Source organism: Panulirus ornatus, chromosome 15, assembly GCF_036320965.1.
Source record: "Panulirus ornatus isolate Po-2019 chromosome 15, ASM3632096v1, whole genome shotgun sequence".
NCBI classification, from domain to species: domain Eukaryota; kingdom Metazoa; phylum Arthropoda; class Malacostraca; order Decapoda; family Palinuridae; genus Panulirus; species Panulirus ornatus.
In genome coordinates this window covers 49,293,463-49,307,867 of record NC_092238.1, presented here as the reverse complement: position 1 = coordinate 49,307,867, position 14,405 = coordinate 49,293,463, and the positions used below count along the sequence as shown (strand labels likewise).

The window sequence follows — 14,405 nt, the reverse complement described above, 5'->3', positions numbered from 1 at the left end:
CCCTCCCTCCTCATGTGTGCGAGGTAGCACTGGGAAAAGATGACAAGGCCACATTTGTTCACACTGTTTCAAACTGTCATGTAATAATGCACTGAAACCACAGCTCCCTTTCCACATCCGGGCCCCACAGAAATTTCCGTGGTTTACCCCAGACTCTTCATATGACCTGGTTCAATCCAATGACAGCAGGTCGACCCCGATATATCACATCGTTCTAATTCACTCTATTCCTTGCACGCCTTTCAACCTCCTGCATGTTCAGGCCCCGATCACTCAAAAACTTTTCCACTCCATCTTTCCACCTCCAATTTGATCTCCCACTTCTCTTCGATCCTTCCACCTCTGACACATACATCGTCTTGGTCAATCTTTCCTCACTCATTCTCTCCATGTGACCAAACCATTTCAAAACACCCTCTTCTGCTATCTAAACCATGCTTTTTATTGCCACACAACTCTCTTACCCTATTATTACTTACACGATCAAACCACCTCACACCAAACATTGTCCTCAAACATCTCATTTCCAGCACATCCACCCTCCTGCGCACAAGTCTATCTATAGCCCACGCCTCACAACCATAAAAACATTGTTGAAACCACCCTTCCTTCAAACATACCCATCTTTGCTTTCCGAGATAATGTTCTCGAATTCCACACATTCTTCAACGCTCCAAGAACTTTCGTCCCCTTCCCCACCGTCCGCGGTTCCATCCGCTGCAAATCCACTCCCAGATATCTAAAACACTTCACTCCCTCCAGTTTTTCTCTATTCAAACTTACCTCCCAACTGACTTGTCCCTCAACCCTACTGTACCTAATAGCCTTGCTCTTATTCACATTTACATATATATTTTTTTTTTTTTTTTTTTTTTTTTATACTTTGTCGCTGTCTCCCGCGTTTGCGAGGTAGCGCAAGGAAACAGACGAAAGAAATGGCCCAACCCCCCCCATACACATGTATATACATACGTCCACACACGCAAATATACATACCTACGCAGCTTTCCATGGTTTACCCCAGACGCTTCACATATATATATATATATATATATATATATATATATATATATATATATATATATATATATATATATATATATATATATATTTTTATATATATATATATATATATATATTTATATATATATATATTATATATATAATATATATATATATATAATATATATATATATAGATATATATATATATATATATATATATAAATATATATATATATATATATATATATATATATATATATATATATATATATTTATCCCTGGGGATAGGGGAAAGAATACTTCCCACGTATTCCCTGCGTGTCGTAGAAGGCGACTAAAAGGGGAGGGAGCGAGGGGCTGGAAATCCTCCTCTCTCTTTTTTTTTTTTTTTTTTATTTTCCAAAAGAAGGAACAGAGAATTGGGCCAGGTGGGGGTATTCCTCAAAGGCCCAGTCCTCTGTTCTTAACGCTACCTCGCTAATGCGGGAAATGGCGAATAGTTTGAAAAAAAAAATATATTATATATATATATATATATATATATATATATATATATATATATATATATATATATATATATATATATATGTTCATATATATATATATATATATATATATATATATATATATATATATATATATATATATATATATAATATTATAATTCTTTTCTTCTTTTAAACTATTCGCCATTTCCCGCGTTAGCGAGGTAGCGTTAAGAACAGAGGACTGGGCCTTTTTTGAATATCCTCACCTGGCCCCCTCTGTTCCTTCTTTTGGAAAAAAAAAAAAAAAAACAGATCACAGAAAACAAAGGAAACACATACCCAATTTAGATAACAAGCCGTTTGAAGAAAGACTAGAAGAATCATTTTACTTGATTGATCAAAGGTTTCTCCGTTATCTAATAAAGCTTCTAAGATTGTTTTCTACTGTATCGGCAGCATCAACTGAAATCTTTTGTTCAGAGTGCATGCCACCCAAGAATTAAAGTTAAAGTGTAAAACTTTCTATCATAGTAAATGTAAATACGTAACAGCCAGATTTTTGTACATTTCATCCAACAGAATAAACCACAAACATATTAAAGAGACACAGGAGAGAAGAAGATAAAGATAGAGCATCTCTTTTTTTAAAAAGAAGCAATGTTCTTGGCAGGATCTGGCTTATTCGTTGCCCGAGGAACAGTGTTATCAGCAGCGTCTGCGACTAGCTGTTCCCGGGGCATCATGGAAGTCATTATGCCTTGGAAATTGCATCATTTTACGGGTGGATCGTCGCGGAGGTCCTGGTGATCATCACTGTCGGAGACCTTTGTTCATATTTCTTTTCTTGTTTCTCTCTAGAATACGGTCACTAATAGCAAGGGGGACATATTATGCTTAATATTTCCGTAGCCATAATCATGGAAAGCATTTGATTCATCATACTAATGATATAACCCCAGAATAGAGGATAGAGCTTTTTGTAAAATCTATGCAAATGTAGTAAAAGTGTCAACTGGAAATTTACTTTTCCAGCTTCAACAAGAACAACAGAAATTTGATAAAACTAAAAGAGATTCATAACGCCGATTAGTCCATTAATTTCCCATGATATATATATATATATATATATATATATATATATATATATATATATATATATATATATTATATATATATGTATGTACATCATACAAACCTCCGACAGCCAGGATCGAACTCGGGACCCCTGTGCCAGAGGCGTGAATGCTCCCGCTACGCTATGGGCCTGACTAATAGGAAATAACTATTCGAATACTTTGAACTCGAATACCCTTCTTCTCACGTTGGTGAGCAACGGGGTCTACACCGGTTATTTCCCAACAGGCGCATATAGCCAGCAGAAAGCATTTTACCGAACCTAACTGGGATGGGTGATTATTGGTGACTATGCACCTGTGCATGAGAAGAAAGATCATGAGAGGCAAGTGTTTTCGGAGCAGCTGAATGAGTGTGTTCGTGGTTTTGATGCATAAGACCGGGTTATAGTGATGGGTGATTTGAATGCAAGGTGAGTAGTGTGGCAGTTGAAGGAATAATTGGTATACATGAGATGTTCAGTGTTATAAATGGAAATGGTGAAGAGCTTGCAGATTTGTGTGCTTAAAAAGGACTGGTGATTGGGATTACCTAGTTTAAAAAAGAGATATACATAAGTATATATATATGTGAGTAGGAGAGCTGACTAGGGAGCGTTATTGGATTACTTATCAATTGATAGGCGCGTGAAAGAGAGACTTTTGGATGTTAATGTTTTGAGAGGTGGAACTGGAGGGATATCTTTTCATTATCTTGTGGAGGCGAGGGTGAAGATTTGTAGAGATTTTCAGAAAAGAAGAGAAACTTTGGGAGGAAGAGAGTGGCGAAAGTAAGTGAGCTTGGAAAGGAAACTTGTGTGAGGAAGTACCAGGAGAGACTGAATGCAAAATGGAAAAAGGTGAGAGCAAAGAACGTCAGGGGAGTGGGGAGGAATGGGATGTATTTGGGGAAGCAGTGATGGCTTGCGCAAAAGATGCTTGTGGCATGAGAAGCGTGGGAGGTGGGTAGATTAGAAAGGGTAGTGAGTGGTGGAATGAAGAAGTATATTCATTAGTGAAAGAGAAAAGAGAGGCATATGAACGAGTTTTGCAGGGAAATAGTGCAAATGACTGGGAGATATATAACAGAAAGAGGCAGAAGGTGAAGACAAAGGTGCAAGAGGTAAAAAAGAGGACAAATGAGAGTTGTGGTGAGAGTATGATAAAAATCTAGGGAGAATAGAATGATGTTTTGGAAGGAAGTAAATAAAGTGCGTAAGACAAGAGAATAAATGGGAACATCGGTGAAGGGGGCAAATAGGGAGGTAATAACAAGTAGTGGTCATGTAAGTAGGAGATAGAGTGAGTATTTTAAGGGTATGATAAATGTGTTAGATGATTGAGTGGAAGAGAAAGGGTGTTTTGGTCGAGGTGGTGTGCGAGGTGAGAGGGTCAGGGAGAATGGTTTGGTAAACAGAGAAGAGGTAGTGAAAGATTTCCGGAAGATGAAAGCCGGCAAGGCGGCAGGTTTGGATGGTATTGCAGTGGAATTTATTGAAAAAGGGGGGAGACGGAGTTGTTCACTGGTTGGTGAGGATATTAGGTGTCTGTATGACTCATGGTTAAGTGCTTGAGGATTGGCAGAATACCTGCATAGTGCCATTGTACAAAGGCAAAGGGGATAAAGGTAAGTGTTAAAATTACAGACGTAAATGTTTGTTGAGTATTCCTGAGAAATTTTATGGGAAGAAATCGATCGAAAGAGTCAAGGCATGTAGAGAGCATCAGATTGGGGAAGAGCAGTGTGGTTTCGGAAATGGTTGAGGATGGGTTGATCAGGGTCTTGCTTTGAAAAATGTTTGAAAATACCTATAAAAACAAATGGATTTGTATGTAGCATCTATGGCCATGGAGAAGGCATATGATAGAGATGAAAGAGATGCTCTGTGGGAGGCAAGTTGCGAGAAGCAGTGAAAACTTGTTATCGAGGATGCAAGGCATATGTACAAGTAGGAAGAGAGGAAATTGGTTGGTTCCCAGTACATATTGGTTTGCGGCAGGGGTGCGTGATGTTTCCATTGTTGGTTAATTTGTTCATAGATGTGGTTGTTAGGGAGGTGAATGCCAGTGTTTTGGAGAGAGGGGCAAGTATGCAGTCTTGTGGATGAGAGGGCGTAGGAAGTGAGTCTGTTATTGTTTGCTGATGATACAGTTCTGGTGGCTGATTCGTGGGAGAAACTGTAGAACTGGTGACTGAGTTTCGTAAAATGTGTAAAAGAAGAAAGCTGCGAGTAAATATGAATAAGAGGAAGGTTATTAGGTACAGTAAGGTTGAGGGTTAAGTCAATTAGGAGGTAAGCTTGACTGGAAAAAAGCTGGAGGAAGTGAAGTGTTTTAGATATCTGGGAGTGGAATTGGCAGCAGATGGAACCATGGAAGCGTAAGTGAGGCACAGGGTGGGGGAGGGGGCGAAATTTCTGGGTGTTGAAGAATGTGTGGAAGGCGAGAACATTATCTCGCAAAGCAAAAATGCGGTTGTTTGAAGGATTAGTGATTCCAACAATGTTATATGGTTGTGGTGCGTGGCTATACATAGGGTTGTGCGGAGGTTGGATATGCTGGAAATGAGATATCTAAGGACAATTTGTGGTGTGAGGTGTTTTGATCGAGTAATTAACTAAAGGGGAAGAAAGATGTGTGCTAACAAAAATAGTTTGATCACATGGAGAGAATGAGTGAGGAAAGATTGACAAAGACGATATATGTGTCAGAGGTGGGGGAACAAGAAGTGTGAGACTGAATTGGAGGTGGAAGGATGAAGTGAAAAAAGTTTAGAGCGATCGGGGCCAGAGCATGCAGGAGGGAGAAAGGCGTGCAAGGAATAGAATAGAGTGAATTGGAACGACATAGTATGCCGGGATCGATGTGCTGTCAATGGATTCAACCAGGGCATGTGAAGCGTCTGGGGTAAACAATGGAAAGTTTTCTGGGGTCTGAATGTGTAAAGGATTTATGGTTTCGGTGCCTTACACATGGCAGCTAGAGAACGATTGTGAACGAATGTGGCCTTTATTGTCTTTTCCTAGCGATATCTCGCAGGCGTGCGGAGGGAGGGGAAGGGGGATGTCATTTCGAGTACATAGTATTCAAATAGTCATTTCCTATAAAAGGCGATCATAGCCTAGTGGTACCGCTCCCGACTGTTGCGAAAGGGTCCCAGGCTCGATCCTAGCTGTTGGAGGTTTGTATGTTCTATGAATGAATGTGTACGTTCATATGCACTTTGTTCGTATTCCTATGCCTCCGCGTTGTACAGTCATGTTTGGTAAAATATTATCTGGCTGGCTGTGTAAGCCTGATGGGAAAAGAACGGTGTACACCTCGTTGCTCACCACCGTGAGACGAAGGGTATTCGAGTGCATAGTATCCTAATAGTCATTACCTTATTGGGGATTAATGGTACCGCTCCCGTCCGTTGCACAGGGTTCCAGGTTAGATCCTGTCTGTTGGAGGTTTGTATGTTCTAAGAAGGTGTGCGTTCATATGCAATATATATATATATATATATATATATATATATATATATATATATATATATATATATATATATATATTATTCTTTTTTTTATTATATTTTGTCGCTGTCTCCCGCGTTTGCGAGGTAGCGCAAGGAAACAGACGAAAGAAATGGCCCAACCCCCCCACACACATGTACATACATACGTCCACACACGCAAATATACATACCTACACAGCCTTCCATGGTTTACCCCAGACGCTTCACATGCCTTGATTCAATCCACTGACAGCATGTCAACCCCGGTATACCACATCGCTCCAATTCACTCTATTCCTTGCCCACCTTTCACCCTCCTGCATGTTCAGGCCCCGATCACACAAAATCTTTTTCACTCCATCTTTCCACCTCCAATTTGGTCTCCCTCTTCTCCTCGTTCCCTCCACCTCCGACACATATATCCTCTTGGTCAATCTTTCCTCACTCATTCTCTCCATGTGCCCAAACCACTTGAAAACACACTCTTCTGCTCTCTCAACCACGCTCTTTTTATTTCCACACATCTCTCTTACCCTTACGTTACTCACTCGATCAAACCACCTCACACCACACATTGTCCTCAAACATCTCATTTCCAGCACATCCATCCTCCTGCGCACAACTCTATCCATAGCCCACGCCTCGCAACCATACAACATTGTTGGAACCACTATTCCTTCAAACGTACCCATTTTTGCTTTCCGAGATGATGTTCTCGACTTCCACACATTCTTCAAGGCCCCCAGAATTTTCGCCCCCTCCCTCACCCTATGATCCACTTCCGCTTCCATGGTTCCATCCGCTGCCAGATCCACTCCAAGATATCTAAAACACTTCACTTCCTCCAGTTTTTCTCCATTCAAACTCACCTCCCAATTGACTTGACCCTCAACCCTACTGTACCTAATAACCTTGCTCTTATTCACATTTACTCTTAACTTTCTTCTTCCACACACTTTACCAAACTCAGTCACCAGCTTCTGCAGTTTCTCACATGAATCAGCCACCAGCGCTGTATCATCAGCGAACAACAACTGACTCACTTCCCAAGCTCTCTTATCCCCAACAGACTTAATACTTGCCCCTCTTTCCAAAATTCTTGCATTTACCTCCCTAACAACCCCATCCATAAACAAATTAAACAACCATGGAGACATCACACACCCCTGCCGCAAACCTACATTCACTGAGAACCAGTCACTTTCCTCTCTTCCTACACGTACACATGCCTTACATCCTCGATAAAAACTTTTCACTGCTTCTAACAACTTGCCTCCCACACCATATATTCTTAATACCTTCCACAGAGCATCTCTATCAACTCTATCATATGCCTTCTCCAGATCCATAAATGCTACATTCAAATCCATTTGCTTTACTAAATATTTCTCACATACATTCTTCAAAGCAAACACCTGATCCACACATCCTCTACCACTTCTGAAACCACGCTGCTCTTCCCCAATCTGATGCTCTGTACATGCCTTCACCCTCTCAATCAATACCCTCCCATATAATTTACCAGGAATACTCAACAAACTTATACCTCTGTAATTTGAGCACTCACTCTTATCCCCTTTGCCTTTGTACAATGGCACTATGCACGCATTCCGCCAATCCTCAGGCACCTCACCATGAGTCATACATACATTAAATAACCTTACCAACCAGTCAACAATACAGTCACCCCCTTTTTTAATAAATTCCACTGCAATACCATTCAAAACTGCTGCCTTGCCGGCTTTCATCTTCCGCAAAGCTTTCACTACCTCTTCTCTGTTTACCAAATCATTTTCCCTAACCCTCTCACTTTGCACACCACCTCGATCAAAACACCCTATATCTGCCACTCTATCATCAAACACATTCAACAAACCTTCAAAATACTCACTCCATCTCCTTCTCACATCACCACTACTTGTTATCACCTCCCCATTTGCGCCCTTCACTGAAGTTCCCATTTGCTCCCTTGTCTTACGCACTTTATTTACCTCCTTCCAGAACATCTTTTTATTCTCCCTAAAATTTAAAGATACTCTCTCACCCCAACTCTCATTTGCCCTTTTTTTCACCTCTTGCACCTTTCTCTTGACCTCCTGTCTCTCTCTTTTATACATCTCCCACTCAATTGCTTTTTTTCCCTGCAAAAATCGTCCAAATGCCTCTCTCTTCTCTTTCACTAATACTCTTACCTCTTCATCCTACCACTCACTACCCTTTCTAATCAACCCACCTCCCACTCTTCTCATGCCACAAGCATCTTTTGCGCAATCCATCACTGATTCCCTAAATACATCCCATTCCTCCCCCACTCCCCTTACTTCCATTGTTCTCACCTTTTTCCATTCTGTACTCAGTCTCTCCTGGTACTTCCTCACACAGGTCTCCTTCCCAAGCTCACTTACTCTCACCACCCTCTTCACCCCAACATTCACTCTTCTTTTCTGAAAACCCATACAAATCTTCACCTTAGCCTCCACAAGATAATGATCAGACATCCCTCCAGTTGCACCTCTCAGCACATTAACATCCAAAAGTCTCTCTTTCGCACGCCTGTCAATTAACACGTAATCAACGCTCTCTGGCCATCTCTCCTACTTACATAAGTATACTTATGTATATTTCGCTTTTTAAACCAGGTATTCCCAATCATCAGTCCTTCTTCAGCACATAAATCTACAAGCTCTTCACCACTTCCATTTACAACACTGAACACCCCATGTATACCAATTATTCCCTCAACTGCCACATTACTCACCTTTGCATTCAAATCACCCATCACTATAACCCGGTCTCGTGCATCAAAACCACTAACACACTCATTCAGCTGCTCCCAAAACACTTGCCTCTCATGATCTTTCTTCTCATGCCCAGGTGCATATGCACCAATAATCACCCACCTCTCTCCATCAACTTTCAGTTTTACCCATATTAATCGAGAATTTACTTTCTTACATTCTATCATATACTCCCACAACTCCTGTTTGAGGAGTATTGCTACTCCTTCCCTTGTCTTGTCCTCTCACTAACCCCTGACTTTACGCCCCAGACATTCCCAAACCACTCTTCCCCTTTACCCTTGAGCCTCGTTTCACTCAGAGCCAAAACATCCAGGTTCCTTTCCTCAGAGATACTACCTATCTCTCCTTTTTTCACATCTTGGTTACATCCACACACATTTAGGCACCTCACTCTGAGCCTTCGAGGAGGATGAGCACTCCCCGCGTGACTCCTTCTTCTGTTTCCCATTTTAGAAAGTTAATACAAGGAGGGGAGGATTGCTGGCCCCCCGCTCCCGTCCCCTCTAGTCGCTTTCTACGACACGCGAGGAATACGTGGGAAGCATTCTTTCACCCCTATCCCCAGGGATAATATACATATATATATACATATACACATACACACACATACACATACATACGCACATATACACACACACACACACATACATATATATACATATGAAAAATGTAAGAAACAATTTAGAAAACTGAAACTTCTAGCTTGAAATGAATGAAAAAATGAATGTCACATAATGGTTCAACCTCTGGCTATGGAAAAAGGAAATGTATAATTTATTTACACAAACGTCAATAGCAGTTCTCATCAGTTTAACCACTGTATCAATAAGCTTCAATGTCTAAGCTACATTTTTCTCCAATTTCACTATTTTCTTGTCAAAACACCAATAATAATGTGATAAAAATACATAACTATGTCATGCAAACAATGATGACAGATATCAAAGTATTACACATGAAATGCATCCAGTGTTCAAGACTGTTGGACTAGAGGCTGAGCGCGCTGGCAACAACAGCATCCCCATCCTCGCTTGTCAACCTAACGGGAGATATGAGCCTGTCCAGTGTTACAAAGATCTTTGTTTCTGTGTGGACGAATGGTCAGGGAACAGCTTGGATGGCACAGTGGTCAAGAATGGCACTCCAGATTGCTCTCGACCAATGCCTCATGCTCGGGATTGGCCAGGTTGCACTGGAGAAACTAAGGCCAAGTTCATTAAGGACCTGAAGAAGTATTTACTGAGCAAGGCGGAGGGAGGTGACAGAGGTGCAGGGGCATAGTCGTCTACGCAGTCAGTTGAGGAGTTCGCTGCTACCTATCACTTCCGCAACCTCGACAGAAACAATAACAACTACTTAGAGAAGAAGAAAAAGAGACTAGCAAAGAGATTTTTGAAAAGCAACCCAAAACTGAAACAGTGTGGACGAAAGATTACAAAATACTGTGATGCGGACAGGGATAACAGGATGTCACTAGAAGAGTGGGTCGCCTGTGTTGTCTTCAAGCAAAACGATACTGACACACCGATTCTCAAAGGATTTCGAGCTGTTGTCCCCGGTGTTGACCAACTATCTTCGAGACAATCTGGAATCAGCTTGGACACCTCTGGCTGAGGAAGCCTGGACTCAGGCATTTAAGGTCATCGTAAGTGTGACCTTCTCCACCTATGAAGCTCCTGAATATATATATATATATATATATATATATATATATATATATATATATATATATATATATATATATATATATATATATATATATATATATATATATATATATATATATATATATATATATATATATATGCAAAAGGGTGAAAGGAGGGCAAGGAATAGAGTGAATTGGAGCGATGTGGTATACCGGGGTTGACGTGCTGTCAGTGGATTGAATCAAGGCATGTGAAGCGTCTGGGGTAAACCATGGAAAGCTGTGTAGGTATGTATATTTGCGTGTGTGGACGTATGTATATACATGTGTATGGGGGTGGGTTGGGCCATTTCTTTCGTCTGTTTCCTTGCGCTACCTCGCAAACGCGGGAGACAGCGACAAAGCAAAAAAAAAAAAATATATATATAATATAAAAAATAAATAAATAAATATATATATATATATATATATATATATATATATATATATATATATATATATATATATATATATATATATATATATATATATATATATATATATATATATATATATATATTGGGAGGTGAGTTTGAATGGAGAAAAACTGGAAGAAGTGAAGTGTTTTAGATATCTGGGAGTGGATCTGGCAGCGGATGGAACCATGGAAGCGGAAGTGGATCATAGGGTGGGGGAGGGGGCGAAAATTTTGGGAGCCTTGAAGAATGTGTGGAAGTCGAGAACATTATCTCGGAAAGCAAAAATGGGTATGTTTGAAGGAATAGTGGTTCCAACAATGTTGTATGGTTGCGAGGCGTGGGCTATGGATAGAGTTGTGCGCAGGAGGATGGATGTGCTGGAAATGAGATGTTTGAGGACAATGTGTGGTGTGAGGTGGTTTGATCGAGTAAGTAACGTAAGGGTAAGAGAGATGTGTGGAAATGAAAAGAGCGTGGTTGAGAGAGCAGAAGAGGGTGTTTTGAAATGGTTTGGGCACATAGAGAGAATGAGTGAGGAAAGATTGACCAAGAGGATATATGTGTCGGAGGTGGAGGGAACGAGAAGAGGGAGACCAAATTGGAGGTGGAAAGATGGAGTGAAAAAGATTTTGTGTGATCGGGGCCTGAACATGCAGGAGGGTGAAAGGAGGGCAAGGAATAGAGTGAATTGGAGCGATGTGGTGTACCGGGGTTGACGTGCTGTCAGTGGATTGAATCAAGGCATGTGAAGCGTCTGGGGTAAACCATGGAAAGCTGTGTAGGTATGTATATTTGCGTGTGTGTACGTATGTATATACATGTGTATGGGGGTGGGGTGGGCCATTTCTTTCGTCTGTTTCCTTGCGCTACCTCGCAAACGCGGGAGACAGCGGAAAAAAAAAATATATATATATATATACATATATATATATATATATATATATATATATATATATATATATATATATATATATATATATATATATATATATATATATTATATTATATTATACTTTGTCGCTGTCTCTCGCGTTTGCGAGGTAGCGCAAGGAAACAGACGAAAGAAATGGCCCAACCCCCCCCCATACACATGTATATACATACGTCCACACACGCAAATATACATACCTACACAGCTTTCCATGGTTTACCCCAGACGCTTCACATGCCTTGATTCAATCCACTGACAGCACGTCAACCCCGGTATACCACATCGCTCCAATTCACTCTATTCCTTCCCCTCCTTTCACCCTCCTGCATGTTCAGGCCCCGATCACACAAAATCTTTTTCACTCCATCTTTCCACCTCCAATTTGGTCTCCCTCTTCTCCTTGTTCCCTCCACCTCCGACACATATATCCTCTTGGTCAATCTTTCCTCACTCATCCTCTCCATGTGCCCAAACCACTTCAAAAAACCCTCTTCTGCTCTCTCAACCACGCTCTTTTTATTTCCACACATCTCTCTTACCCTTACGTTACTTACTCGATCAAACCACCTCACACCACATATTGTCCTCAAACATCTCATTTCCACCACATCCATCCTTCTGCGCACAACTCTATCCATAGCCCACGCCTCGCAACCATACAACATTGCTGGAACCACTATTCCTTCAAACACACCCATTTTTGCTTTCCGAGATAATGTTCTCGACTTCCACACATTCTTCAAGGCCCACAGAATTTTCGCCCCCTCCCCCACCCTATGATCCACTTCCGCTTCCATGGTTCCATCCGCTGCCAGATCCACTCCCAGATATCTAAAACACTTCACTTCCTCCAGTTTTTCTCCATTCAAACTCACCTCCCAATTGACTTGACCCTCAACCCTACTGTACCTAATAACCTTGCTCTTATTCACATTTACTCTTAACTTTCTTCTTCCACACACTTTACCAAACTCAGTCACCAGCTTCTGCAGTTTCTCACATGAATCAGCCACCAGCGCTGTATCATCAGCGAACAACAACTTACTCACTTCCCAAGCTCTCTCATCCCCAACAGACTTCATACTTGCCACTCTTTCCAAAACTCTTGCATTTACCTCCCTAACAACCCCATCCATAAACAAATTAAACAACCATGCAGACATCACACACCCCTGCCGCAAACCTACATTCACTGAGAACCAATCACTTTCCTCTCTTCATACACGTACACATGCCTTTCATTCTCGATAAAAACTTTTCACTGCTTCTAACAACTTTCCTCCCACACCATATATTCTTAATACCTTCCACAGAGCATCTCTATCAACTCTATCATATGCCTTCTCCAGATCCATAAATGCTACATACAAATCCATTTGCTTTTCTAAGTATTTCTCACATACATTCTTCAAAGCAAACACCTGATCCACACATATATATATATATATATATATATATATATATATATATATATATATATATATATATATATATATATATATATATATGTGTGGAAGTCGAGAACATTATCTCGGAAAGCAAAAATGGGTATGTTTGAAGGAATAGTGGTTCCAACAATGTTGTATGGTTGCGAGGCGTGGGCTATGGATAGAGTTGTGCGCAGGAGGATGGTTGTGCTGGAAATGAGATGTTTGAGGACAATATGTGGTGTGAGGTGGTTTGATCGAGTAAGTAACGTAAGGGTAAGAGAGATGTGTGGAAATAAAAAGAGCGTGGTTGAGAGAGCAGAAGAGGGTGTTTTGAAATGGTTTGGGCACATGGAGAGAATGAGTGAGGAAAGATTGACCAAGAGGATATATGTGTAGGAGGTGGAGGGAACGAGGAGAAGAGGGAGACCAAATTGGAGGTGGAAAGATGGAGTGAAAAAGATTTTGTGTGATCGAGGCCTGAATATGCAGGAGGGTGAAAGGAGGGCAAGGAATAGAGTGAATTGGAGTGATGTGGTATACCGGGGTTGACGTGCTGTCAGTGGATTGAATCAAGGCATGTGAAGCGTCTGGGGTAAATCATGGAAAGCTGTGTAGGGATGTATATTTGCGTGTGTGGACGTATGTATATACATGTGTATGGGGGTGGGTTGGGCCATTTCTTTCGTCTGTTTCCTTGCGCTACCTCGCAAACGCGGGAGACAGGGACAAAGCAAAAAAAAAAAAAGAAAATATATATATATATAAATATATATATATATATATATATATATATATATATATATATTTATATATATATATATATATATATATATATATATATATATATATATATATATATATATATATATATATATATATATATATATATATATATATATATATATATATGTTCTTTTTCTTTCATACTATTCGCCATACCACGCAAATATACATACCTATACATCTCAACATATACATGTATATACACACACAGACAAATATATATATACACCTTTACATAATTCATACTGTCTGCC

At 40.3% G+C, this 14,405-nt stretch overlaps 1 protein-coding gene across 1 annotated transcript in view; it reads left to right on the top strand.

Annotated features, from left to right (window-relative positions):
* The window catches only part of LOC139753633 (SPARC-related modular calcium-binding protein 2-like), a 15,111-nt gene extending 4,596 nt beyond the window's left edge, over window positions 1-10,515 (top strand). The window contains exon 3 of the mRNA XM_071670243.1: window positions 10,183-10,515. Coding sequence (XP_071526344.1) covers window positions 10,183-10,515 — 333 coding nt within the window. The remainder of the gene's footprint in view (window positions 1-10,182) is intronic.
* The last annotated feature ends 3,890 nt before the right edge of the window (window positions 10,516-14,405 follow it).